The sequence below is a fragment of the Petromyzon marinus genome, chromosome 43, assembly GCF_048934315.1.
Source record: "Petromyzon marinus isolate PM22_M1 ecotype Great Lakes invasive population chromosome 43, UKy_Petmar_22M1.pri1.0, whole genome shotgun sequence".
NCBI classification, from domain to species: Eukaryota; Metazoa; Chordata; class Hyperoartia; order Petromyzontiformes; family Petromyzontidae; genus Petromyzon; species Petromyzon marinus.
Window position 1 is genome coordinate 5,383,710 of NC_133709.1, and position 27,661 is coordinate 5,411,370.

Genomic DNA, 27,661 nt, shown 5'->3' on the forward strand with positions numbered 1-27,661 from the left:
GGGGATATCCCCTTCTCCTGGGTCGTCGAGATGTTTTGATTTGGTAACTTCATTTTCAATCAACTGCATCGTACTGCGATTCGTTACCTCTGCCTTTCATGAAAGATTGGGTTTAAAGCGACTCGAAGGATTCGCCTCAAATCAGGGACATCCAGTGCGAGATGTGGAGTGTGTGTAAAGGCACTTAGGAACGCCACATATACACAAGCGAGGTTGAATGTATCACGAGAAAAGTTAACGTCTCTCAATACCGGAAGAGCGAGAACTGCGTATGCACGCATTGTCTCGTGTGGTGTAATATTATGCTGCCGACAAACCCGGAGGGAATTTTTACAAATCTATATAAAAGGGAAATTTGTGAAAGTCTTTTCGAAATGTTTAGCATACTTCCCGACATGCACCAAACTTGAAATTTGGCATGTGGGTAGCTTCCAGACTGTACACAATGCAAAAAGTATAAAAATAGACTTTTGTATTTTTTTTGGGGGGGGGGGGGGCGCAATAATGGATATATTTTGCACGGCAAGTGAGCGGTGACGGCACATCTGTGATGTCACCCGCATGCGGCAGCGTTACACAGGGTGCCTGCTGACGTCACACCCCCCCCCCCACCCTCCGCGTAGGCCGTGTTTTTATTCCAAGACAAGAATCCAAGTCTCGGGCGAAGCCGGGTAGTGACGCTAGTAGAATTGTAGAATTCACAGGGCTACCACCTTACGGAGGACGATCCTGGGAAAACCAGAACAGGTGGCAATCTTCGGGTTTGGTGTGTCACTGTGATGTGGCCCCAACCGTGACCTAATGGATTCAACCCCCATGCTGTGTGTGTGTGTTGCTCTGGCCCCACGCCTCCTGAGTGCTCGATCGACCGTTGCGTCCGATTCGCGAAAAATGCGCCCGTCATGAGGTGTTTATTATGATCCGTGTCTGATAAGGGGGGGGTGGGGGGGACACATTTTCTCACCAACATTTTAATAGCAAACTTTTAAAGTGAATTCATATAACAATTTTTTTTTTATCACGCAATGCATGTTACACGGCCATGCCATGCCGCAATGCACGTGTCACGAGCGTTCCAATTTCTCGGAGGAAAACTCCGCCGTCGGCCTGTTACGATTATAAAACACGAGAGGAGGTGAAAGGGGGAAAAGCAAACGCAACGAGTAACAACGGACACAAAGGACGGATGCGTCAATAACAACAAAAGGCCAATGAGGAACACCGTCATGCAATAAGGCACTTGGAATTGTCACGAACAAAATGCAGTCAATTCGGAATGTGCGAAGCATTTCGGGGGGGAAAGGAATGAGTTGGCCAACTTTAGCACGGCGAGCATGGCGGTCTGGACGCGCGCAATCCACAGCGCGAGTCAGTCCACCAGGTGCGCCTTCGATTGTTTCTGGGGCACAGGGGGCAGCGCAGGGGGCATCGCACGCTGCGTATACGAGTATAGTACATGGGGCCATTTGCAGATATTTCACTTGTCGGTACAACCTGAAGGTGGCATCCCTTCAGCGGCTACAATTTATTAAATGTGACTGACAACACCGAATTATGTGCAAACCAATTTCAAATTGAGTGCATTATCGAATAATTCACTCGTATTAGCTAGACGCATGAATCGGGACTCCTAAAGTTGTGATACTTAAGGTGGTACCAATTTATGCTCTGGCCCATGGACTGATAAGACGCACGGCAGTTGTACATGTGTCAAAAAGTGTTTTTATCTTTCGAGCGTTGTGGGGATAAACCCACAAAAGCTTGCAAGCCCAACAGAGGGGTGGTATGTTTACAGCAACCTGATCCAGTCACCAATCTGGAAAAGGAGATAGTGACCTTTTTATATTTCATGGCAGCCCATAGCAAATTAACAAGAGGGCACTTTTTTACCCATTAAAGACTGAATATTTACTCAATAGAACATTCCAGTTGCAAGAAGATGGTCTTATAAATGAGTCACGAAACTCGGCGAGCCATTTACAACATTTCGCTGCATGTGCTGGGAGCCTCTTCAGGAACTAAATTTCATCAAAAAGCTCCAATCACGTGGAGTGAAAAGTCGAGCAGCACTAGACAACACGCGGTACAGCAACAAAAAAAAACATCCGAGAGCTAACGACTTATTAATAAGTCTGGTGGTGATAGATTCAGGCAGATACACATTATTCACATGATCTTTGTTGGATTTGCAAGGTAGTGCGAGTCCACGCCCCCCCCCCCCCCCTCCAATGTAATGCTGTCCAAATAGTTCTCATTCAAATGAAGGCCACGGTGGCGAGATGTTAACTATCTCGCCTTGTATACAGGAGGTCGTGGGTTCGATCCAAACCCTGATGCCTGTATGTTTGGAGTTTGCGTGTCTCTCTCCCCGTGGTTGTGTGAACCTTTCCCCGGATTCTCCGGTTTTTCCCCTACAATTTTAAAAATATGCGTTTTAGAGTATCTGGTAGCTATAAATGTCCACATGATAAGCCACTTCGTTGAGCTATCATTTGTAGTCAGGTTGCTTTTGAAAAAATATCTATATATCTCAGAGGGCTTTACCTGGTGAAATGAAAAGTTAAATTATTTTTTACCAATTAATGGGGGTGCTCGTTGCCAGACACCACTGGCTTGATGTTTCCGTCGATGACTGCATGGAGCAGTGATGGACGAAGCTCTACGGCTTCATTATCACACTTCTCAATATCTGCGACTGAAAAGCCATCGGTGCATTTACTGTATTCGTCCTGCAGTGCTAAATTGAGCTGTGGGGGGGGGGAAGCTCAGTCAGAATCACTCGCAAACCTACGTTGCAATGTAATTTAGTGTAATAGAAAACAACAGAAATGGTCTTCACTCACATGCCAGAGCCACGGGCAGATAGCAGATGCACCAACAAGTCCCATAAACGCATTCCACCAGAATTCCCCTGTTCCCCACTATCGTTTTTAATCCGCATCTTTCACCTGAAACCCCCAGGCAATGTGGTGCAGTTGACAGTTTTTTTTCTCCTCTCCCTATACGCGTGGATGATTAATGAACCCGCATAAACTGGGTAATTTCGAGCAAAGTGCAAACACCGATTTATTGTAGCTGGGATGTTTCGTGTGGCCGTTGGTGAAGGAGCCAAGACCGTCAAACTCACCACACATGACAATCGTTTCACTCTTCGCACCTACTCTGGGCTTCAACCAAATACATCTCGATTCTGTAGAGATGGTTCAGTAATTGGATGTGGCAGTTAGGCTCAGGCTATGCAGCCATCCCATGGAATGTCATCTTTCACTTTTGCTAGGGTCCCAGTTCACAACCGTTCATAGGCCAAGACCAGAAGGGCCTTCTTTCACCTCTTCATGTCTGCGCACAGCATTCATACACCACACTGACATTCTAATGTCATACCTCTGTACAGGGCAGTTCCATTGAGCCGCATGCAGCTCATTTATAAGGAGGCCCCCCTTTTTATAACCATTAACATTATTTTTAAAAAGTTTCAGCACATCCCTCCCCCCCCCCTTCAATTATTTGTTTTAATATTTAAACTTTAAAATAAAACTACATCACTGTGTTATTTAAACACTAGCCCCAGCATTTTTTTTTAAATCTCTCTCGTCCATGATAATCCTCAAAAAAGTTAAATGTCATCTCCTTAAACAGCTCATTTCAAACACGTTTTCCACAATGGTAATTCTCACCGTACACAAACCTTTTGTAACAATAAAACGTAACAACAAGTGCAGCATAACTCTGCGAGTGTCGCAATATCACAACCACAACTCCACACTTGCCAACCCTACCCACACGTTAGCAGCAGGCTTAAGACTTTGAAACCCTTTCCACCGTGTAACGATTTTCAAAGCAAAACTTTTGTCAACATTTTTTCATAAAAAACACGTACATATCGATATAATCGGCTTCAGAAATCGGTGCGCGGTACATCATGCTGTTTACAGTCCTGAGCCAGTGTCAGAAATTCCACGTTCTATCCATAGGACAACCACTGTTGACTTTCCCCACAAAGCTGCACTCATTTGAACGATGCCAGAGTGCTGATGGGACGAATCAACCCCAAAAGCAGGGTGTTAACTCGCAAACCTTCCAAATCGCTCGCTCTACTCACGAGCCACCTTGGACAGAGGGTTGGCAAAGCATGAATCTCCCCCCCCCCACAGGCCTGCAAAGCCACGCTGTTCAAAAACGATGGCGTACGGCGTCATTTTCGTTTGCGTCACAAACGCAACGCAGCCACTCCACCGTTCCGCCAATAGCAGCAGTTTGGCGAGGCTCGGCTGAAGCAAAAGTTCTGCTCGAGGCGATAATTCACGCAAAATATCGAGGTGAAAAACGTTGTTTTGCTGTTGTTGTTGCCACTTTCGTAAAAACTTAATATTGGCAAGACCAGCGGTTCGCGGCCAGTCTGGGCTAGTCGCGATGTGAGGCCCTACTTGCTGGCTGTACCCGAATCGAGTTGCGCGATCACACGTTGCAGTACCAAAACGCAACGGGAACCGCCCAATTCTTGCCATAACTAGGGGCCCGTAACTATTCGCTCCCCTTGAGATTCGATTAATTGTTGCGATTCGATTGAGGAGTCGATTTTTGTTTACATTGTTAGTGAATGTATTACGCACAGGTCATCGTCACCTCTCCTTTAGCCGCAACGGTCACTGCGGGTGCCACTGATAGTACCTCAGCTGTGAGATCGGTCCACTTCGAGCTGTTCTGCGTGGCCTTTGTCAGGTGTTGTGCCGAATTACGTTTTCAGATCTTGGGTCACCCTCTCTGTTTCGCTGAAACCATGGCGTGCAAGATTACTTTGCTTAAGTCCCCCTCTTCATATACACACCCGTCGCATACAATTTGGAAATCAATGCTGACACGCGCAATCCTCGCATATGCCGTGAGCTGAAGTGTTGATATCAATCTATGAATTGATGCATCATTACACCCCCCTACTGCTAGCGGTGAAGGGGGGGAAAACCGCGTTCCATAGCTACGTACCCATCTCTCCATTACCGAGTTTTCCCTTGACTGCCACCACTTTCAGTGCAAAGCTGCATGCCTTGGGCAACGTATTAAAGCCCCTCAATCGTCGTACAAGCAGCGGCTCATTGCCCCATGGCTCGGAGTGATTCTCCCAACGACTGTGGCTGACTCAGTGTTGGGGCGCGTCACCAACCGGCTCGCAACGCTCCTCTCAGTTGCGGCAGGAAGCCCTGGGACTCGGATCTGCCCGTTTTACATTTGCACTACAATGTGGTGGTTACACTCGTACATAGACCCCCCCAGCTAGCCAGGATGCTTCAAGGCCAGGATACCTCAAGACCAGGATGCCTCAAGACCAGGATGCCTCAAGACCAGGATTAACAAAGTGATGGGTGACTACGGTCAACACACCGCATTGCACACAACACGTGGCCGCGTGCGGCCCAACATGGAAGCCGTTCAGATAGCCACTGGCTGCCTGCCCCCTCGTGGCGGTGGCTGGAAGGTGGAATTTAGTCTGGTTGAACGCGATGACGTCACAATGGGCTGGTTGAGCGATTTGGAATGCATTCGCACAACTTTGCAGAGCGTACCAATTGTTCATTGTTATGACATGCTGTATACAAAGTGCACATTTTACTCCGACAGATATCTGTTCATAATTAAAGGGCACCGGAGGCGTAGCCCGGCATCGACCCATCGATTTAAATCTCTCGCCCTTATGAAGGGCGGCGACACAAGCATCCAACGTTATTTCGATTCGTCGTTGTGCGAAATGGGCTCACGTGGCCATTGCGGCCACTGGTGGCTGCTACCTTCACCACAATGTAAAAAAAAAACAAGGTGATCAATTCTTGATTCGAAACGCGAGCGTGAATCGCGACGATCAAAGGAAACACAACCGCTGGGGAGGTGGGCGGTGAACACGAACGCCGGAGTTTCACCACTGTCGTGGTACATAATTACGGGGACACCATGTAGAACAAGCACAGCAATAACACTCACGATTGCAATTTATATGAAATATGGGTGTCTGACGTTGGGCAGAGTCTTCTTTGCTGCTGTCCATTGCTAATCAGAATGCGCTGAGTGTCCCTCACCGAGCCTTACAGTGCATTTTTCAAAACCAACGTACATGGTGTGTAAGCCACGGAAAATATGTAGTCTGTTCAATATGCACGATATATATAAAAACACTACTGTAGGTGTTATTTGTGTAACATTTGCTCGGTTAGTAGATGGGAGTAGTTGACCGCAATATGCGACATCCGTGACAACGGTAGGGGGTCTCGCGGGAGAAATGGCAAAGTTGCCAACTGCTGCTCAATGTGGAATGTCTCCAAAACGAACCTCATTAAGTCGCAAAACGTCGCTAACAGATGGACCTTCTGAAGTCGTCTAAAATGTTATAAGACACGTATTACACACAGTCAGCTGATACGGGTTCCTTAAATCAGACCTGAAACCACTCCTAAATCTGCACGAGTAAAAAGTCTTCGTCTCAGTCACACTCGGTTTGCCGCTAAAGCCCGCTGCTATAAAAAAAAGTTGTCGCACGAGAAGTCAAGAAAGCCACCAAAATTAAGCGACAACATCGCTAAGTTGGCGACAGTGGGTGAAAGGGTGTGACGACGGCAAAGTTGTCAGGAGCCAGACCCCCCTACAACAGCAAGTGACGACTGTCACTTCAGATTTGTATCCTTTCAAGGGCCTTTTTTGGATTTCAGTTTATGAAATATTAGGGGACACCATTTATTGAGTTATTGTGTAGTGTTAAGGGGTTAGGGTTGTAGGGTTTGATTGAGTTAATGGTTAGGGAATAGGGTTGGGGTTAGTATTTTACCAAAAGAACCAAAGAGTATGAGGGTTGAGGAGGTTAGAACTTCAGAGTTAAGGGTTTGGGGTTAAGGATAAAGAGTTAGGGGTTAGAATAAAAGTTGAGGGTTAGGATTTAGAATTACGGGCTGTAGTTATGTTTGGGCTTTTGATTAGGGCCGGTAGTGCCGAAGTTGATTTTCTTGGTAGATGACCAGTTGTGCTTTAATCACATATTTTGCTCTGCATCTGCAGGGACAGTGGTCTTGGCCTTCAGAAATGACAAAGCCTCGTGAACTCAGTGGTCTTAGACGCGGGCATCGTGAAATGAGGATGCTATTCACGAGGGTGAGAATTTAGGCATGCATCGATTCACCACTCCCCAGCGATTCAATTATTTGTCATGATTGGGAATTGCGATTCGATTCAATAACAGATAATTTTCCATATTTTTATATGCTCTTAATTGCATTGTTTCTCGGCCTCTCTGCCTTCTGATTTGCACAGATGTGTTTGCTCCATTAGCCTAAAATGACACCGCCGCATCATTTGCATTAAATTTAAACGATCGATTCACGCAAACACGATTCACCGCATGCACACGTATCGAGAGCGTAAGAATCGATTAAAAATCGATGCATCGTTGCATGCCTAGTGAGAACCCATTGAGAGGTCTTTCGCCTAGCAGATCCAAGACTGGCCGATTAAAACAACATGGAATGTCAGCCACACAGTGTCCTCAGGGTTCGTATATAGTTTGAAACAAGGGCCTTTCATGCGTATTCTTTTAGTCGACGGTAATCATGGGTAGTTAATTGCTCATTGCGGCTTTAACTCGGCTATGGAATGATCCCCCCCCCCCCGAAAAACATCTTAATATGCACTACGTACCACGAAGCAAGCCGATGCATGCTACCAACTCTAAAGAATAACGCTTAAGTGAGGTGAAACCTTAATACACACGTTGCGCTGTAGCAACACGTCAATGGTGCAAATGCACCATGGGAAGAAAAAAATGTTCATGTAAACTACGGGAACTAAACGTGCGTTGTGAAATCGAACGTCACGAGCCACCGGAACGTGAATTCAAACCTAAGAAAGTGCAAAGTTAAACATTTGGAATTCAGCGCCAGCGTGAGCGAGAGCACACGCTGGCGCTACGTCCACGTGTGCCGAGCCTAGGGGCGAGTACGCGGGTGAGCACGAGGGTAAGCGTGGTGAGAAACGTGGGGCGAAAGCAGGGTTAAGCATGGGATGATTGTGGGGTGAGCGAAGAGGTGAAACGACCGTGGGGTGAGCGTGGGGCGAATGTTGAGTGAGCGAGCGCAGAATGAGCGTGGAGCGAGTGTTCGGTGAGCGGCGTGAGCATGAGGGTGAGGAAGACACGGGTCGGACATGATGGAGAGAAGATTTTCGAACAGCCAAATCGGTGCAGCAGACATTGAAGACTGTACAAGGGGGGCATTGAGAGAGAAGGCAGAGAGAGCGGTGACAGCGTAGGACAGGGTTCTTCAAATATATGTGCCAGAGGACCACAATAAAATTAGCATGCACTGGCAGGCCACGTGAGATATGACATCCTACTGTATGAATACGTGACCGCTAATGTACTGCTTTGTTTCCCAGCTGTGTCATATATTTCTCTTCGTTTCTCGCTCTTTCATCTCACCCATCTGAATCTCTTTACGTCTCGGTAAGCCACAACGGGCCATTACTCGGCAGGCCACTGCAAGAGCCTTCAATATGCCAACAATGGCCCGTGGGCCACCAATTGAAGAACCCTGGCACAGGGGACAGAGAAAGGACAGAGATGGAGTGGGCAGAGCAGTTGCGAGAGAACACAAAACTCTCCGCCGATTTGCGAGTCTGCCCGTCATTTCTATCCGGGTGTCCACAATCCCGTGACGTGAACCCTAACGTAGTCGTAAACCCAATCACAGGGCACCCCCCCCCTCCCCACCCCAAGCCGATACCTTGGCAAGGTACGGCTCAAGCCGGTGTGAGCATCTGCGCCCGTCCTGGTCCTCCCAACGCAAGCCCCCCAAAGACGAGAACCATGTGGGGGGGGGGGGGTCGAGCAGGAAGCCGGATCACGATCGCTCGGCGCGCACCGGTTAGTTCAGCTCACACGGGTTCACAGTGAACCCGGCAGCCGTCGTCAACGAAAAGCGTTTAAAGGCCTCGGGTGTTTGTTCATTCTTCAATTTAGAATTGAGGAATGAATGGAAGTGTAAAAATAAATCATTCAAACAGACTTTTAAATCAATCCATCAAACACGAATCCAGCAGCGCTTATAAGTAAAGCTTGTCTGAAAAATACTGAAGTTTATGAACGGTGCATGGCAGTGCTTCATTATGTGGCGCATTAGGAATATCAGAAATGGTTTTCTCATGACCAATGAAATAAAAAAACAGAAGTTAATATTTGATCAAACGTTCGGTTACCTTACGAAACGGATGGATGATGCGCCTTTTCCCTGTGGTTATTTCTCGTAAAGCGCAGATTCGCATCGCTCGATCGCCTCCCGCAGCGCCAGAGGGTAGAGACTGGGAGCGTCTAACCCAGCAGCCTGTGCTAGGGGGCAGCACAGCCAATTAATTACGACGATGAATTAGCTTCGTCCAATAGTTGACGGGATATCTGATCCGAGCCGACAACACAACAGGATGGCATTATGAACCGGAATTGTTACAGCCGGGTACTGCTGCCAATTTTATGCATTTGACGATTGACCCCATCCCCCCAGCAACTCGGTTAATTCTCAAGACAAGGGAATACACCGTTTGAATCAGGAATCGATTATTTTTCGTCTCATTTTAACGGTCTTGTTTGTGCTGTTTAAATTAGTTTTTCCGCCTCATTTACACATTTACATTGTGCTCCGTTCAGTGAAATGTGACACAAGCAAAACAACTGCAATGAATCGTAAACACTAATCGATATGAATCGACAAATGGATTCATCGTTACATCCACACTGTGGTGTAATTGTAAGATTTGTAAAATGTCTTTGTTTCGCCGGCGAAAATAAGGATATGACACTTTGCCTGGCAGGCCTTCATTAACGTCCGGCAGTTGTCAAGGCTTGCAGGTGGCCTAATGGCACGAGTAAGTTTTTTTCTGTCAAGAAAAGAGAGATCAATTCGAATGCTACGGAAGTGTTGTCACCGGAGCAGCAACAGTTTACGGCCCGCTTATATTTATACGTTGCGTATGCATAATTACATTATTATGCACACAAGTGCTTCTAAGGTATGTATGCAAATGCATACGTCGTTGAAAAAAAGCGTCCCTCTGGTACAGCACGTGAGTAAAAAGGGAAGGCGAGGGTGTATACGCGGCGGGTGCCCTTGCACGCGGGTGTGTACGTGTGCGTGTGTGCTGGAGCGAGTGTGTGCGCGCGCGCGCGCCTGTTTATTGCAGGAGAGAAACCTCCCTCCCTTCCCCGTGAATCCGTGCATTAAGTGGCCAAAGAACGCTACAACACCAACTCCATAAAAAAAACAATAAGGCGTAACCCAAAAAAAACAACCACCTCGTCGTGTAGACGCATCACACGCCACGGCCGTGCTTCTCTGGCTGTCCGTCACGAGCTTGAAGCTTCGTTCACGAGAAAACGGACTTTAAAGTTACGGTTCGGCACGCGAACACAGCACTCGGGTAGACGTCGCTGCGGCATCGCCAAACCATGTAACATGCGGCAACGTAGCAAAAAAGGTCACTCGAGCGCCGAGGCGGAGTGCCTGGCCATTATTTGAATGTATTTTCGCATCGACAAAGCTTCCCACTCGTACCGTCTCATCGGACAGCCAGGCGGGACAACGCAGCGGTCGGTTCATAACTTATAGATGTAAACAGCACTTGGCACGGTATGAATTGCCTGTTGAGAGAAGCCCCCAGGGGCGCTCAGGAACCGCTACCAGCCCTGGAAGTGATGCAGAGATTCTCAATTCAGCCCAGGGACCTTGGGTCCCATCTACTGGAGCTCTTCCGCAACCGCTTCGCCCTGTTGCCAGCCTCGATTGAAATACAGGGCGATCCCTTTTATAGATACCCCACTGATTTCTAATGACCACCCGTTCTTCTTCTCAACAGGTCATTGAATATTGTAAAAGCGATATTTTAGAGAGGCGAGCGTAAAAAAGATGTAATAAGTGTTATTCAGGGAACGTATGAATGGAACACCCAGCACGAGCAGGCGGTAGCGCATTTGCCGCTTGTTGCAAAGGTTCGCAGGTCCGAGGGCCAGTGACCGCCATAGTTAATACTGTGGGTGTAATACCAAAAAAGATAAGTGCCGTCTGATTCACAGCGGACATTAAAGATGACGTGACGAACTATGAAAGAGAGGAGTAGGCCTTGTGTGCCAGCGTCTTGGTCCAAATTTGCCAAAATTGACAAATGACTCGTAAATTACTTAATTTGGAAACAACAAAGCAACATCACCCGCTCCTGGCAGACTCATGTCCACTCACAGACTAGAACTGCATTCTGCCACAGAGCGCATCGACACGTACTGCATGGGAGGTGCGGTATAAATATTACGTGGTGAAGATGACGATGCCGACGTTGTTCTATTGGGTTGTGTCGTCTTCCTTTAAAATCGCGTTACGGCAGCATACGGCGTCATGGGTGTGGCGGCGGCGGCGGCGGTGGCGGCAGTGGTCACTCTGTGTGGATGGCTGTGGGCCTCATCAGCAGTGGCCCGGGGGAGATGAGCAGCCACGCAGGCGGTGGGGACGGCAGCGGCTGCGCCGCCACCGCCTCCGTCGAGAGCCTGGGCAGGCCCCCGAGCCCGGCCAGCAGCCCGCCGGCCATCGGCGAGCCCAGCAGGAAGTCGGCGTCCAGAACTCCGGCCGCCCGGCTGAAAGCTCCGCCGCCGCCACCAATACTTCCGAGACCCCGTCCCAAAGACGAGAGCGACGTCTTGCTGCCGAGGCAGGGGGCGACGAGCGGGTAAGTCCGCGTAGGCGACTGTGCCTCCAGCGTGGGGGTCGCACCATCGGGAGATAACGAGGACGAGAAGGAGCAGGAGGACGGCGTCGGCAGCAGCGTGGGCGGCACCAGCGTGATCGCGGACAGCAGCGACGCCATGATGGCCGCCTTGCTCAGGTTGACCACGGGCGAGCCGAGAGCGAACGGCGCCGCGACGGCGCTCAGATCCAGCGGCAGCGTCAGCGGCGAGCCCGGCAGCAGCACCGGGGGCGGCGAGGGGAGGGTGGTGGAGGACGAGGAGGACGAGGAGGAGAGGGGGCAGCCGGAGGAGATCGGAGCGTTGGGCGGCGGCCCGTGCTGGTGGCCGTGTGCCTTGACGTGCTTGCGCAGCGAGCTGGGGTCTGTGTAGCGCTTGAGGCACCCAGGCGTCTTGCAGGCGTACGGCTTGTCCACGTAGTGCGTGCGCGTGTGCTTGAAGCGGTCGCTAGAGTTGGAGTAGCGCTTGCTGCAGCCCTGGTATGGGCACGCGTACGGTTTCTCACCTGGAGGCGTTGGGCAGGGGAGGGATGCAGAGAGGGAAGGGCAGAGCGAAGGTTCAAGCACAGGAAAGGGAGGGAGTCAAAGACAGCAAGGAGCTGGAAAAAAACTATAGAATAGAGGTCGAGAAATACTGCAAGGAATATAAAACAGACGAGGAACAGTGAGAGACAAAGTATGCGTGTATCTGTCTAGTGTGCACGCTAGACAGTGTGCGTGATGTTCCACGTGGCTTGCATGAAGTAGCGTATGGTGTTTCATATTCTTAGCTCTTTCGGTAAAGTCACGTTGAAGGGAAACAATAAAATAATAAAATAATAAAATATATATTCTTGTTTCCCTTCAACGTGACTTTACCGAAAGAGCTAAGAATATGAATTACTGCAGTCACGAAAGCTTTAAATCAAAATTTAGCGTATGGTGGTCAAGTACCGTGTGGTGGTGATGGTGTTCCATGAGGTGTTGATGCGCCATGTGGTAGTAATGTGCAATGTGGTGGTGGAGTGCCATGTGGTGGTGTTCCATGTGATGGTGATGCACCATGTGCTGGTAACATGCAGTGTGGTGGTGGTCAAGTGCTGTGTGGTGCTGATGTGCCGTGCGGTGGCGGTGCACCGTGTGGTGAGCACTGCCACCGCCACCCTGACCCGTGTGTGAGCGGCCGTGGATCTTGAGATTTTCGAGGCGCGAGAAACTCTTGTTGCAGATCGGGCACTGGTGCGGCTTCTCGTTGGTGTGCGTGCGCACGTGGATCAGCATCTTGTACCTGCGTCGTCATCGCCGCCACATTTACACGACGTTACACGCCGGGGTGGCGAAGTACGGTCGATGAACTCTCACCTCTCACATAGCGTGGCGAGGCCCTCACCCGGGAGCGAATTGATAAAAAGGGCCGTAAATGTGCAATGTCAATGGCCTAATGGCCAAATCACCTGGTCGCTGCAGACACTTTACGGATATAAATGGAGACTAGAGGATGCTTCCGTACAACCTCACCGTCACCCGGAATGCACCCAATCTCGTCAGATATCGGCAGCTGAGGGGGATCGAGCCCGGATAGTGCTTGCATGGGTGACCACCATGCAGGTGTTATAGGTTTCTGCGGGGGCTACAGCCTGGAGCAGTCCTGTATATGGCAGTGGAGCAAATCCCACGTTCTAAATGCATTATCTCTGTCCTTCTGCCTGTAATGGGGGGGGGGCACGATTACTTACTTCAATAACGATAATCCAATATAGATTAGAGAGTTGCTAAACGAGACTTATCCTCCACTGGAACCTCCTTTGTCAGTAGCAAAATATGATAATTTTTTTTTTTACCATTTTATCTGGCAACAAAACTGACACCTTTTTTACAAGGAGTCATGTTTGCATTGACCACAATACCTGCGGTCGGAACGCAAACAAAAAACAACAACTCTGATAATGATATGCACTGTCCTTGAAATTGATTGGTCCACACCCGAGACAGCTTTCCTTAGAGCCTAGTCTCACATGGTGTTGGACCGACCAGAAGACGCTCAAATTGAACGAAAAATTTGTGAAATTACTGACGAAGAAAAACGGCGTTAAAAAGGATCACCCTCAGTGGCCTCGGCGACGTGCTGTCATCTCGCAACGTACATCGCACGACACCTTGCCGCGCGACGCCATCCCGTCGTGCGGCCTGAAACCCATCGTTTATTATCGCGAATGTAGATGCGTCGAGAGGACAACCGCACGTCGGAAAGTGGTAAAGAATCCGCTTGCGTGCCCGATTTTTCTTCCCCTTCCTTCACGCGCAAGCGCGGCCCCTCACCTCGCGTTGAATCCCCTCCCCATGCGCGCGCAGCCCTCCCAGTGGCAGCAGTATCCGACCTCGCGATCGGCGCGCACGTGAGCGTCGTGCACGTGCTCCACCAGCTCCTGCTGCGAGTCGAACACCTGCTGGCACTGCGCGCACGCGCGAGAACACACGCATGTGGGAAAGCGCGCGTGGGGCGGGGGGGTAGCGGTAGTATTTGCGGATGAGTTTGATTCCCGTTCACGGCCAACACCAGTGACGGTTATCTAAATCAGTCCTGGGTCTCACCTAGGTCGACCCAGAACCAAATGAGTACCTGGTGCGGTGTGTAAACATCGCCACTAAGGGAGACAAAGGCGGCCGGTGTGGTTTTGGCCACCCCCTCGTGTGCCGTGCCGGCCTTCAAAGGTGCTCGAAACAGCGCTTGCCCCAGCAGTCTGGTAAGGTTATACGGGGTGATCTTTGTGGGTTACTGAACGGTGCAACACCGAAAACAGGTCGGGGAAAATCATCCGCACGCGTAATTTATATGTAACGTTATTCCCAATGCGTGTTTGTCTTCGGAGGAATTTAATTAGCAGTAACAAAGTCTACGAGTAACGGCGAGGGCAACATTTATTTGCATATTCGCAAAACACCCCTTTTTGCTATTTTTTGTCTATCAAGTTTTTGGGGCAACACTTTGATCGATTTGGCCAATTGTCAAAAAGGTTATTCCCCAATAGCAACACAAAATTATCCTACGGGATCGCTAATACTGCATCATCTTTACGACAGTTGGAGTGCGCCCACCGTTTCGGACGAACAGAGTTAACGCATCGATGCTTCGAACCTTGCTTAGAAAGCGTTAAAATCAAGTAGCATTTATCTTGTAGGCATTCACCTGAGCAGTATGGCACAAGTTTAAGTTTCACTCATGATAAAAAAAAAATCCTGTCAAGTTAATATTATGGTAAAACTTTATTTTGGCATTCTATTCACATAATTGTGAATAGGAGGTGCATAATATTATGCACCTCCGATTAGCACGGTTGGCTACATACAGTGCCAAAGACATTAAACATACAGTAAAAACTTGGATTGCGAGTAACTTGGTCTGCTAGTGTTTTGCAAGACGAGCAAAAAATTTTAAGTAAATATTAATTTCATAAACGAGCGAGGTCTTGCAATACAAGTAGTACGTATACGCTTTGACTGCCGAGCATTACGTGATTACAGCTCATATACGAGTGCTTTGATATACGAGTCCTTTGGATTACAAACATGTTTCCGGAACGAATTATGCTCGCAATACAAGGTTTTCCTGTATATACAAGTTAAGTCGCATCACTGCAGAGGCACTTCAGGACACTTAGGGACACACAACCTCAGTATTAGCGATGTCCATGAGCTTGCACCTGCTTATCTTACAAGTCTTGTCATGCATTATTAAGCCTCAGGCACTACAGCTAGTGGAATCTAACCTCTGGGCAGCACCGTCAACTCACCTCGCCAGCATAGGTGACTAGGATTGCCACGATATCATCATCTTATCAATATGACAATCATCACCACATCAGTTTCCCGTAACTATTTAATTGCAGATAACATATTTTTGCTGTAACGTATTCTCTGGCCACAAACCACGCTAGACTTGGGCCCTGCAGTGTGTGTGGCTGCGTGACGTACTCGCTTCCAATGGCAAGTCAGCGGCCCCGTGAAATCTGTGTCATCCGGGCCCAGCGGCAGAACCAGGCTATCCCACCTCATCTGCAGGCCACGCATGCGCACGCACACACAGGATACACAAAACACAGAGGTAAAGATCCTTATTTAAAGAGCCACACGGGGTGGTGGGGGGGGGGTGCGGGGCAAGAAATCATGACTTGTATATTGGTAAACAAGGCACCTACAGCGCACAGGTCAGGCAAATATCTCCTGTGTAGCCTCGTAGACCGCTGGAGTGCACGAGCTATTAGCAAGCACCTGTATAGTACACAACTGAAAAAGGCACCTGCGGCACGCACATGCGCACACACACAATCACAGCACAGCACTTACCATGTTTTACAATGGATGGTCTTGTGTAATCAACAGTGACTCGGCCGAGACCATTAAATACTCCACACAAGAAACCTTTTTGCAGAGATCAATAGCCCTGAATAGGAACCCACGCCAATTTTACAACAATCGCATCGGCTTCCAGTGAAACCGTTCATATATTAAAAAAATCTTGATAAGGGCATTTAAATCAACCCATGGGCTTGCACCTGCGTATCTTACAGATCGCACCATGCAGTACAAACAGTCTCGGGCACTGGAGTCAGTGGAATCTAATCTCCGGGCAGCCTTGCCAACCCATCTGGCCAGCGCTGGTGACTATCGTTGCCGTAATATAAGTTTTCATATGCGTGACGATTATCGCGATATCAGTTCCCCATTACTTTGTCATTTCATTTCACACTTGTATTGTACTTGTTTGTGCTTTGCTGTACTCCCCTTATAAAAAAATCTAAATTCGACACGAACCTTCACGTGAAGCTACGCGCTCACGAGTCTATTGAATTCAACGTTTTTCAAAGCCTGCGTCTCCTTAAACCGCAACGAGGCCGCCAATGAAGATAAAAAAATCTACGGAATGATGCCTTGCAGAAATTCCAGCATTTGGTCATGATGCTCAATTAACCGTGGCTTAGGTGTCAGTATCAAGTCTAAATACATAACACAGGCATTCCTCGATATACACAACAGATACGTTCCTGAAAAGTTGTCCGTAAAGCAAAACATTGTGTACGTCAAACCCTATTTTTCCCATTACCTTCCATTATTTAAATGGCGATGCATTCCTACGGATCCCAGGACGTAATAAAAATGACACTTAAGAATACAGCAAACACTTTCAAAGCGCATATTTCATGGATAATCGATCATTATGCTAAAATACTAATCTTAATGCTAAAAATAAGTCACAAAATCACATCACCGTACCAAAACCAGCCAAACTAGGACGCCATCAAAGGCGCGAGAAACCAGTAAACATGAAAGTGTGCGCAAACAACCTTGAGCAGCATTGAATGGACGCCAGCACAAATTGCGAATGGTACATGGTTTGATGTCAATGCACGCTAGGACAAATTACTAATTGTGCATTGTTCGATTTTACTCCCCCCACTAAAAATATAGAATTTAGAAATTAAAATTTCCGTCAATGGGAATTTTACAAAACATATATCAAATTATTTCCTCATTTTATAAGTTATGTTATAGTGAAATTCCGTATATTTAGATGCCGTAGAATGAGAGATGACTGCTCTTACAAACCCTACCGAGTTAAGCGGTAGGCCGCCAATTTTTGAAACCCGCAAAGGGATTATGGAAAAAATATATATGAATGCAAATTTAGCTTTTCGAAGAAAAAAAATCGTACACTGCAAATGGGTTTAAAAATTGAGAGAGCAATGCTTGAATAGTTAAAGGGCCTGGAAAGTATGCAGCGGGAGCGAGATCCCCTGCCGGTGGTGAGGCTGCACTGGCGGGTGTCTCCGCTCCCCCCAGGGGCGAGCGCCACTGTCGCGCTTACGTTTGCTTCCTTTTTGGCGAGCAGAGCGGCGCGGTGCAAAGCGATGCCCAGGCTTGTGGACTCGTCCAGGCCCAGTCTCTCCTCCTGGGCCTGCTCCAGCAGATCTGTTCGCACCCGTGCGTGCGTGCAAATCCAGACCGCGTAGTTACACGCAACTAACACGTGCGGATATGGACAGTTAAACACAACTAACGCGTGCGTATACAGACACGCGCACAAAGACACCATTACACAACTATTACACGCACACACGTACTTACACAGTTACACTAAATTAAAATACAAACACACACAGACAGTTGCACACCAATATCAAACACACACGCACATACAGTTACCACAGTAATCAAACACGCAAACTCGTACATAGTTAGAACCATCACATGCGTGCGCGCATACACAGATACACGCAACAACAATTGCCATTCGCCACTAAGTGGCGGTGCCATCATCACGGCACGCAAGCCAGGCTATGTACACTTTAAGGCCACGTGAAGTGTGGAACACACGCTGGCAGGAGGTCACGGGGCAGACCCAGGTGCCATGGGTTGACTGAGATGACTGGCAGATGCACCACCTGTACCCCATACTGTGCCAAATTACAACTGTCACAGACACAAACATGCGTACACAAACACACGATACCTGTGGAGGTGAACGTGGGCAAGGAGGTGATGAGGGCCGTCCCGTCGTCTGCCATCTTGAGCACAAGCCCTCCGCGCTCACGCGCTGCGTAATATTGCTGAGCGGCCGCCGCCACCGCCGCTCGGCTCTTGGACAGAGAGCGACGTCCGCAGTCATCGCCGGCCCCCGTCACTGCTAACGCTGCTCTCCCGGTGCCCAGCTTCAAGTCCAGGGGCTCCTCCAGACACAAGGCCTCCATGACCGCGTCGGCACGCGAGGGGCACGCGACGGCCAGGATGCGGCGGAGGGCACGGTGGGGCCGGTGCAAGGAGGAAGCGGCAGCGCGAGGGAGGTCACGGTCTGCGTCACCATGCGCGAGACGCCGAGCCAGCGAGCCAAGAACACCGACAGACGCGTGGGGGTGACGGTGCTGGTGAAGCGATCGGAGTTCTGATGGTGGTAGTGATGGTCGGTGGTTCTTTTTGCAGGGGGTGTTTTCTGGGGATTTTTTTAGGTTAAGTGTCGTGAACAAGGGGCAACTGCAATTTGAAGTCGGCAGACTGATGTAAATAAGTGTATACTCTGCGCAAGTAAATTGACGTTTCGTTCAGCCACGGACGTTTCTGAGAATTTAAGTAAAAAACACTTTGGGGTCATGTGCTGGTGCTGTGCAGCACGTGTCGTCGTTTATACTGCGACCCCGAGTTGGCGCTGGGAGGTCTCTGGGCTAGGGATGTGCGTGCAGGGCAGGCCCACGCGAGCAATCGCTATGTTGCGCCCTGGCCGCCCATCGCAGGCCCTCTGTCGCACTCATCAGTATCGGAGCAGACGCATCCATCCAATGTGTGAGCTCCTCGTCGCTGAAGCTCTGACGGCAACTTTTTTTTATATATATAAAAAAATTACGTTCGGATTTTATTTTTAAATCTCTCGTGCATGACGTGTGCGGCAAATGAGGAAGGTTTCAGATGTACGGTCAGGCTTCAGGATTAGGCTTCTGGGTCACAGTGGTGCCAAGAGGGACTATGTGGTTGTTCAGCAATCCAATTTTCAGGGCTCTTCCCTCCTGTGATGAGAGACCACATCATACATTATAAAAACAATGTTAATGATTAACATTTTAAACTACCACTTTCACAAACATTATCACTTAAGACACGTAGATGCAAATCTCATTTGCATTCCAGTTTTCTGCCACAAACACAAAAATCCGCATTAGTGGCTACAGATCACAAGCAGGACTAACCTCATTCGAATATCCTTCAGTGATCTTGTTTTTTATTCACCGATGCTCACATTTATTTCACAACCTCCTCACAATAAGAATTACACTTTAAAAAATATTTTAAATGGCGACTTTAGTGATATTATTTTTTTTTTATTTTTTTTTATATTATACCATAAAGGTATTCTATCCGAGCAGAGATTCACCATACGATAGTCTATCTGGGTAAACATCAACCATAAATTAGTTTATCTGGGAAAGATCTACCATCTGGTAGTTTATCCAAGGTAAGGCCAGCCATATGGCAGTTTATAGGGGGATGATATACCATCTGGTAGTTTATCCGGGGGAGAAGTGGCATGGGGAAGATGGACACAGCATGACACTTCAAAGGTGTCCTCCCTGCGTGGGTTCAGAGGGTGGAGGATAAAGGATGCGACTGGAGTGGAGGAGCCAATCAAGACAAGGTAACAGGTACACTTCAGAGCAGGGCCGCTACCTACATTGAAATACAGGGAGACCCTTGAATATCGTGGGGATTACGCTCTTGAAAAGTGCCGCAAAAGCCAAAGCAGCGATTTTCAATACTTAAGCCCAACCTATATAATGAAGTTTGGTACACGGCAACCAAAACTAGACACATCGCAATTGAAACAAGGAGTGAATGGCAAATAGTCTAAAAACTAAATAATTGTAATAAACATGGAAAAACCGGATACAAAAAACATTCCTCGACAACACAGTATTATAAATGCTGAATAAATAATGTATTTACCGATGATGATCTAAAGCGGGTGTGTGTTTGTCCGCGAGTGGGATGGAACATGCTACAAGTAACAAAATCATCTAGGAATCCCAAGATATGACAATACAATGCCGATTTTTAACAACATGATGATTATTGCGATATCGGCTTCTGATAAGTTTGTACTGTAATTGTATTTCGCGTTTTTCTTGTTTTTGAGGTTTGGTCTCTGCTTTGCTTGCCGCTCGAATGATGATTACCGTAGTTCATATTCTTAGTTTTTTCGGTAAAGTCACGTTGAAGAGAAACAACAAAATAATAAAATTTAAGATTACCGTAGTGTTACAAGGTTCTGAAAATGCTGCTCGTTCGACATAGTCCTGATAAATCACTGCAACTTTGCCATCTAATTACACTTATAACACGCAATATATGCCGTGGGTTCCACGATAAGTAATTTATTGAACTTCTACAACTTATTGAACTTCAAACAACAGTCCAGGGCTTCCGTTACGCTGAGATGCAAAAGAAAATCCAGCATTTTTAAATGGAAGTCTGAAATGGTTGTTTAGTTAATACGTTCATTTTTGTGCTCGTGACATCGCTAAATATTGTCAGGAAATATGATAAAATATTTAAAAAACAAGGGAGGATATAGCGACAGTTTATAAAACGCACGATACGATTACTGATGTTTTTATCGCACGGGTAGCACCTATCCGGATCGCGACAAAGGAAGTTGTTCACAAAATAAACAAAAATGTTGGCTCTTTCCCATGTTTGTCTCTCCACATTATAAGTTACAATAGTTTGTTTAACACATCCCATCGGCAACACGGCCTTTTCTTTCTGGGAGTGCCATATTATCAGCAGCATTGGCGAAGTACCAGCAAAAGACTTGACCGGTTTCGTCATTCAATGACTCATCAGCAGTGAGGCTTGCTTGAAACAATGCTGATGTACTTATCATAGGGCAGGGACGATGTCTGTTCGAAGTGAGTTCTCGTCGGACGCAAAACCTCTCTCCGTTAAGACATAAACACAAACGCACGGAGAATTGTTGAGCCGTCACCTCCAAATGTGCGTCCACGCGTCCATGTCCAGTAGAGGTCACTCTTTAGTCGTGCTAAGAACTTCTGGAGTGCGCCCTGCCATTCTGCACCGACCACCTTGCTCCATTTCCCAGGGCTTACTCGCGCAGCCTAATAAAGCCGATCGCTCACAATTTAACCGCTGTTGTCACTGCGATTTCAAATTGTTCAATACGACCGAGCTAATGAAGGCGTAATTAACCGGTTCAACCCGAGCGGTGACCAGGCTTGGTTGGCCACGATTCAAATGAGCTCTCACCGCGTTAAATGAAATGAATGGGAATTATGGACGTGTGCGTTATCACGGGGGGGGGGGGGGAGGAGGGGGGCAATGCTGCATATTGTGTGCTTACATTAAGAAATCACGCGTCACGTATGAATTAATAATAGCGTGCGTGCGTACGGGCAGCCAGTACTTAAGTCATTCGGGATGCGCTGCGTCTCGTCAGATCTCGGATGATAAGCAGAGTTAAGCCTGGAGAGTGCTTGGATGGATGACCGTCACAGAGGTCGGGGGGGGGGGGGGCTACGTGATCAGCAGGTGGCAATGCCACTACACGTGTTGCACCGTACTTTCTATGCCCCCCGCGTCTGCGCTTGTCGCCTTCGCCAGCACTGATCAGCTGACCAGCGTGAAGAATGGTCAAATAAACCCCACGCGGCTCGTCCTCATCGAGCAGTGGATTTTTTTTTAAACCGCTGTCTACAAACATAAACGCACCAGCACAGTGTATAAACTTATGGCACTCGTTACAACGTACGTGGTTATTTTCTCTCAAATGTGCGATTTTGACACATGCCACTACCACTCACCCCGTGGGTGACGGATGACGATGATGATGATATCGCACAGAAATAACCATTCGATGGATTTACTCCGGGGGTTGCGGAGCGGGGGGTGGTGGGTAGCCCCAGCTAATCTCGCGACTCTCCATCCTTTGGAAGGGTCCCGACGTTTGTTTGGTCAAGAACCCAAAATTACGGAGCCCGTTGGCTTTGCGTCGAGAGGAACCCGCACGGAGGAAACCCACCACGGATATCGAGGGGGGGTGGTGGTGGTGGTGGCCATTCAGCTCCGCACAGACGAGACTCAAGAATCCACTGCCGTACTGCCATCGTCACCTGGCTACCTCGCACACAGGTTTACATTTTGACGCCACACTCTTTGGTTCTTTCGGTAAAGTCACGTAGGTATAAAAGAAAAACAAATCACGACGTTTCGGGCGCAACACACCTGATGACGGACGCTTGTGTTGCGCCCGAAACGTCGTGATTTATTTTATTTTATACCCACGCGATTTTACCGAAAGAACCAAAGAGTATGGATTCCTGCAGTCACGAAAGCTTCAAATCAAGATTCAAATCAAGATTTTGACTACAGTCTACATTATAGGCTGCCAGTACACTCACTCAGATTAAGAACCAGGCTACAGTCTCCATTAGTGCTTTTTGTTTTGTATTCTTTTTATTTGTTTATTTTTTCTATCTACGTGACTTTACCGAAAGAACCGAAGAATATACGCACAGGTTTTTTTTTGACAGTCTGCAGAGAAAAATCACCCGGTTGCCCTTGTTAAGCCATGCGCTGCCCGCAGGAAAACACACTTTAGCACACACATGCGCATGCCTAACAATCAAACGTACCGTGATGATACAACTCTTTTGCTCGTGTTCCCTGTGCACGAGCAAACGTGTGTACGTGCACCATGTGCGCACGTGTGCCTAATACGCTTGTAATGTATACGTGTGTAGCGTGTAAATCAGCGTAAACGTCACTTGCACCCCGATAGACTTTGCGTTATATGACCGCAGCGGCATTGTACGCAACACAATGTGCACGCACACGTGTGTGTGTGTGTATCTGTACACTACGTGATGTGCGAGTACGTACGTATCTGTATGGATACGTTATGCATGCGAGTGTCTGCGAGCATCTGTTTTTTTTATCAGGGCCATATAAATTATGCGCGCGCGTGTGTGTGCATCGTGGTAGTGTTAGCGCTACGAACCCAGCAATCAGAGTTACATTTCGGCTCGCGGCCATCACCAGTGACGATTATCTGAATCGGTACCTGGGCCTCCCCTAGGTCGACTCGGTCTCAAATGTGTACCTGGTGCGATGTGTAAAAGCATTGCCACTCGGGAGACAAAGGCGGCCGGGTGTGGTTGCTGGCCACCCCCCCCCCGCCCCTCGTGTGCCGTGCCGGCCTTCATAGGCGCCGCTCGCTAACAGCACTTGCCCCAACAGTCTGTTAAGGCTACACGGGGGAGCTTTGTCTTTGTTGCATCATGAATAGTCTACACTGTGGGGGGTTTTGCACGTGTGCGCATCTGTGTGCACGAGTGCGCATCTGTGTGCACGCGTGCGCGCATCTGTGTACACGCGTGTGCGCATCTGTGTGCACGCGTGCGCATCTGTGTGCATCTGTGTGCACGTGTGTGCACGTGTGTGCATCTGTGTGCACGTGTGTGCGCATCTGTGTGCACGTGTGTGCGCATCTGTGTGCATCTGTGTGCACGCGTGTGCGCATCTGTGTGCAAGCGCGCGCGGATCTGTGTGCACGCGCGCGCGGATCTGTGTGCACGCGCGCGCGCATCTGTGTGCACGCGTGTGCACATCTGTGTGCACGCGTGTATGTATAGGGGTGGTGTAAGCGGTTAGCGTACAGAGCGCTACGACATCCCAGGCGAGCCGAGGTCAATGCCCGCTCACGGACCATCGACATTTGGCGAATATCTGAACCGGTGCTGGGCCTCCCCTAGGTCGACTCAGCTTTAAATGAGGCCGTAGTATTCGCCACCCAACACCCTCTCTCGTGTGTGTCGTTCCGGCCTTCAAAGACACCCGCTAAAGAGTACTTGCCCCAACAGTCTGTTAAAGGCTATACGGGGGGGGGGGGGGGGGTGTGGTGGATCTTTGTCTTTGCATAGTACACTATGCACAGATATAAAATATATGGAATTGGTGTACATGTGTGTAATTGTATCAACAACAAAATCCTCACCTTCGTCAATAATTGCTTTTTTTTAAATATCAAGTGTGCACACACGTACACCTTTGTGTGTGCGTACACACGTACACATTGTCACATAGTACGTGTGTGCACACCATTGGTGTTGTCTGCAGGATCAAGCAGTGAATTGACAAAGGATTTCCATTTAAGTGATGCCCCCTGTGATAATTATTATAAAGCGAATGTGCAAAAGCCCCCTCCTCGTATGTAGCCCGCATACTGGAGCGTCTGTACGGTATTGTGTGTGTATATACAGTCCTATGAAAAAGGGGCCATTGCCCGAAACGTCGCCTAATGTATTAGTTTCCTTTAAGGCAGTGTTATTGACGAATGTGTTGAGTTTTTAAAAAATATATATAAACAATTGTTGCGTGTGCACGACTGCCACGTAGCATCATCATCACCACCACCAACAACAACGATTTAACACGTAGGCTTTCTCGACCAATATTATCCATAATACAGTACAGGGTATTTTTTTTTAGTGTTAGATCACGTAAACAAAAGAGTGCCGTTAAACCCACCACCCAACGCGACACAGCCAATTAGTAAGCTTTGTCAAATAAACAGAACGTGCCAATGCGTTACTAGGTGTGCTGTGGCGTAAAATCCACGACATTTACAAATCTGAGTGAAACGACGTTTCGCCAGCGACTTAGAACCAGCAACATCAGGCGACAGCCAGATTTGTAAACTTGTGTGGCACAATCGGTGCGTGTTGTGCTTAGTAACGAATTGGCACGTTCTGTTTACTTGACACGAACCTTCTCCCTGTTAAATAATTGTTGTTGTTGGTGATGATGATGATGGTGAAGAGTTTTGCAGTGATGCACACGCACAATCGTTTATATTTGTGTGTTTTTTAAACTCATGATTGTCGCTCGCTAACAAGCAGTATGTTTTGCACCCCTACCCCACCACCACCACCAGTCTGTTAAGGTCACAGGAGATAGTTTTTATCCTTTGTTTTGTGTACAAATGCCTTTATCAGTTCACTCCGAGCGCACAGCGAGTGTGTACGCATGCTCCCCACAACGCGTATACGATACTGTGAGTGGTACACACATTTGTACACACACACACGAGTGAATACGTGACCAATGCTTAGGTATAGACATTCACTAATATGTATATAAGTTAACGGTATTTCTGCAACGCGCGTACCTGTCTGCAGATGAACCTGTGTATGAATGTGTGTACACATGCAACACCTGTAAACACAGATGTGTACACACATTCGTATGCAGACGAACCTGTATAGGAATGTGTGTACACATGTATATCTGTGAACACGTGTACACTACTTCTGCACGCGTGTACCTCTGCGCGTTTGCCTACTCTGCGCGTGTACACGTGCATGTGTACTCGTGTGTGTACACGTGTACTCGCGTGTGGACGTGTACTCGCGTGTGCACGTGTGTACACACGCGTGTGTATATACTCTTGTGCGTGTGCACGTGTGTACACACGCGTGTGTATATACTCTTGTGTACACACACACACTCGTGTGTATACACACACCCGTGTATGTACACAAGAGTATACACACACACCCGTGTGTGTGTGTACACAGGAGTACACACAAACACCCGTGTGTGTGTACACAGGAGTACACACACACACAGAGACCACTCAACTCTTGTGTACACACACACACACCCGTGTGTGTGTGTACACAAGAGTACACACACACCCGTGTGTGTACACAAGAGTACACACACACACCCGTGTGTGTACACAAGAGTACACACACACCCGTGTGTGTACACAAGAGTACACACACACACCCGTGTGTACACACACACACCCGTGTGTGTACACAAGAGTACACACACCCGTGTGTGTACACACACACCCGTGTGTGTACACAAGAGTACACACACACACGTGTGTACACACACACACACCCGTGTGTGTACACAGGAGTACACACACACCCGTGTACACACACACACACACCCGTGTGTGTGTGTGTACACAAGAGTACACAAGAGTACACACACACACAGAGACCACTCACCAAAGGAAGCCGCCGCCGCCGCCTCCGCTCTCTCCCGAGCCCCGGCCCCCGAGGAACCGGGTCCCAGGTCCCAGCCCCCAGCGGGAACCGGGTAACGGGGCAGCGTTCAGCCACGGAACAAAGACAAAGATCCCCCGGCTAGCCTGTGACAGACTCCTCGGGGCAAGTGCTGCTCGCGAGCAGCGCCTATGCAGGGCCGCCGCGAGAGGGGGTGTGGAGCTGACCAGCGCCTTTGTCGCCCGAGCGGAGACGTTTGCGCACCGCCCACCGAGTGCTCATTTGAGGCCGAGTCGACCTAGGAGAAGGTCCAGGGGGAAGGGTTCAGAGGTCGTCTCCTAACCACACTTGCGCTGGTTGTTCGCCGTGGGGAGGGGGGGGGGGAGATCTCAACTCGGGTGGCGCGGCGCGCTAATCGTTGCACCACCGCTCCCCAATTCAGTCACACGGCAGCAGCAGTGGTGGGTGGGGGGGGAGGGAACTCGATTCGATTCATCCACCAAAATGTATGTTTTATAATTTCCGTCGATTCGATTCGTCGTCAGCGTTTATTATTCACGCCCCGCCCATTCGAATCGCGGGCGGTGTTCGATTCCGTCGCGGCGATCCGATTATGGTCCGTCGGCGCTTGGTGTTTCAGGAAGGGAACGCGGGATGGGTTCCGCCTGATGATGCTCGTTGTAATTACCGGCGAAACGTCGTACTCGGATTGCAAAATGTTGTGCATTTGCTCTCCAGCACACCGCTGTTGCTGTACTACTAGCGAGGCATTGGCACGTTTTGTTCACTTGACAAACCTTACTAATTGGCTGTGTCGGGTGGTGGCGGCGGGTTTCACGACGACACATTTATATTTACGCGATCTAACCCCCGCCCCCCCCCCCCAAAAAAAAACCCTGTATTATGGTTTGTACGTACAAGTACTATCTTGGCAACATCGAGTTTGCATACCTGTCAACCCATACGGTTTACCTCCTATTCTTATACGGGGAAATTGCGTTTTCAAGTCCATACGGCGTACAGCCGTTTCAATATTGGCAAAAGTTTTTTTGTTAATTTGTTTGTGTTTCTCCCTTGTGATGGGACTTTGTAAGATGAACGTTGAGCTTTATAAGGGCACGGGGTGGCCAATAAGGTCTGAATCCGTCTGCTAATAAAGAAAGAGGCACTGATAAGGGGTTGACAAGGTATGCATTTATAAGATGCATTTCATTCTTAGGATCCCAACGCAGTGCACATAAATGTATTTTATGTTTCGTATTGTATTTTGTCTAAATGTATCCTGCACGGTATCCATGCCGTAGCATAGCCACCGTCCCGGTTGGGAGCTTTAAGAGATACGAGGTTCA

General features: G+C 48.5%; 1 protein-coding gene across 1 annotated transcript; it reads right to left on the minus strand.

Moving 5' to 3' along the window:
• Window positions 1–955: 955 nt before the first annotated feature.
• Window positions 956–26,801, minus strand: GLIS2 (GLIS family zinc finger 2). The gene is made up of 7 exons (XM_032970529.2): window positions 26,316–26,801; window positions 18,242–19,286; window positions 17,597–17,700; window positions 15,706–15,786; window positions 14,053–14,186; window positions 12,903–13,021; window positions 956–12,260 (listed from the first exon to the last, which is right to left on the minus strand). Exons 2-7 carry the CDS (start codon window positions 18,477–18,479, stop codon window positions 11,449–11,451), a joined length of 1,488 nt encoding a protein of 495 aa, XP_032826420.2. The 5' UTR covers window positions 18,480–19,286; window positions 26,316–26,801; the 3' UTR covers window positions 956–11,448.
• Window positions 26,802–27,661: the final 860 nt, after the last annotated feature.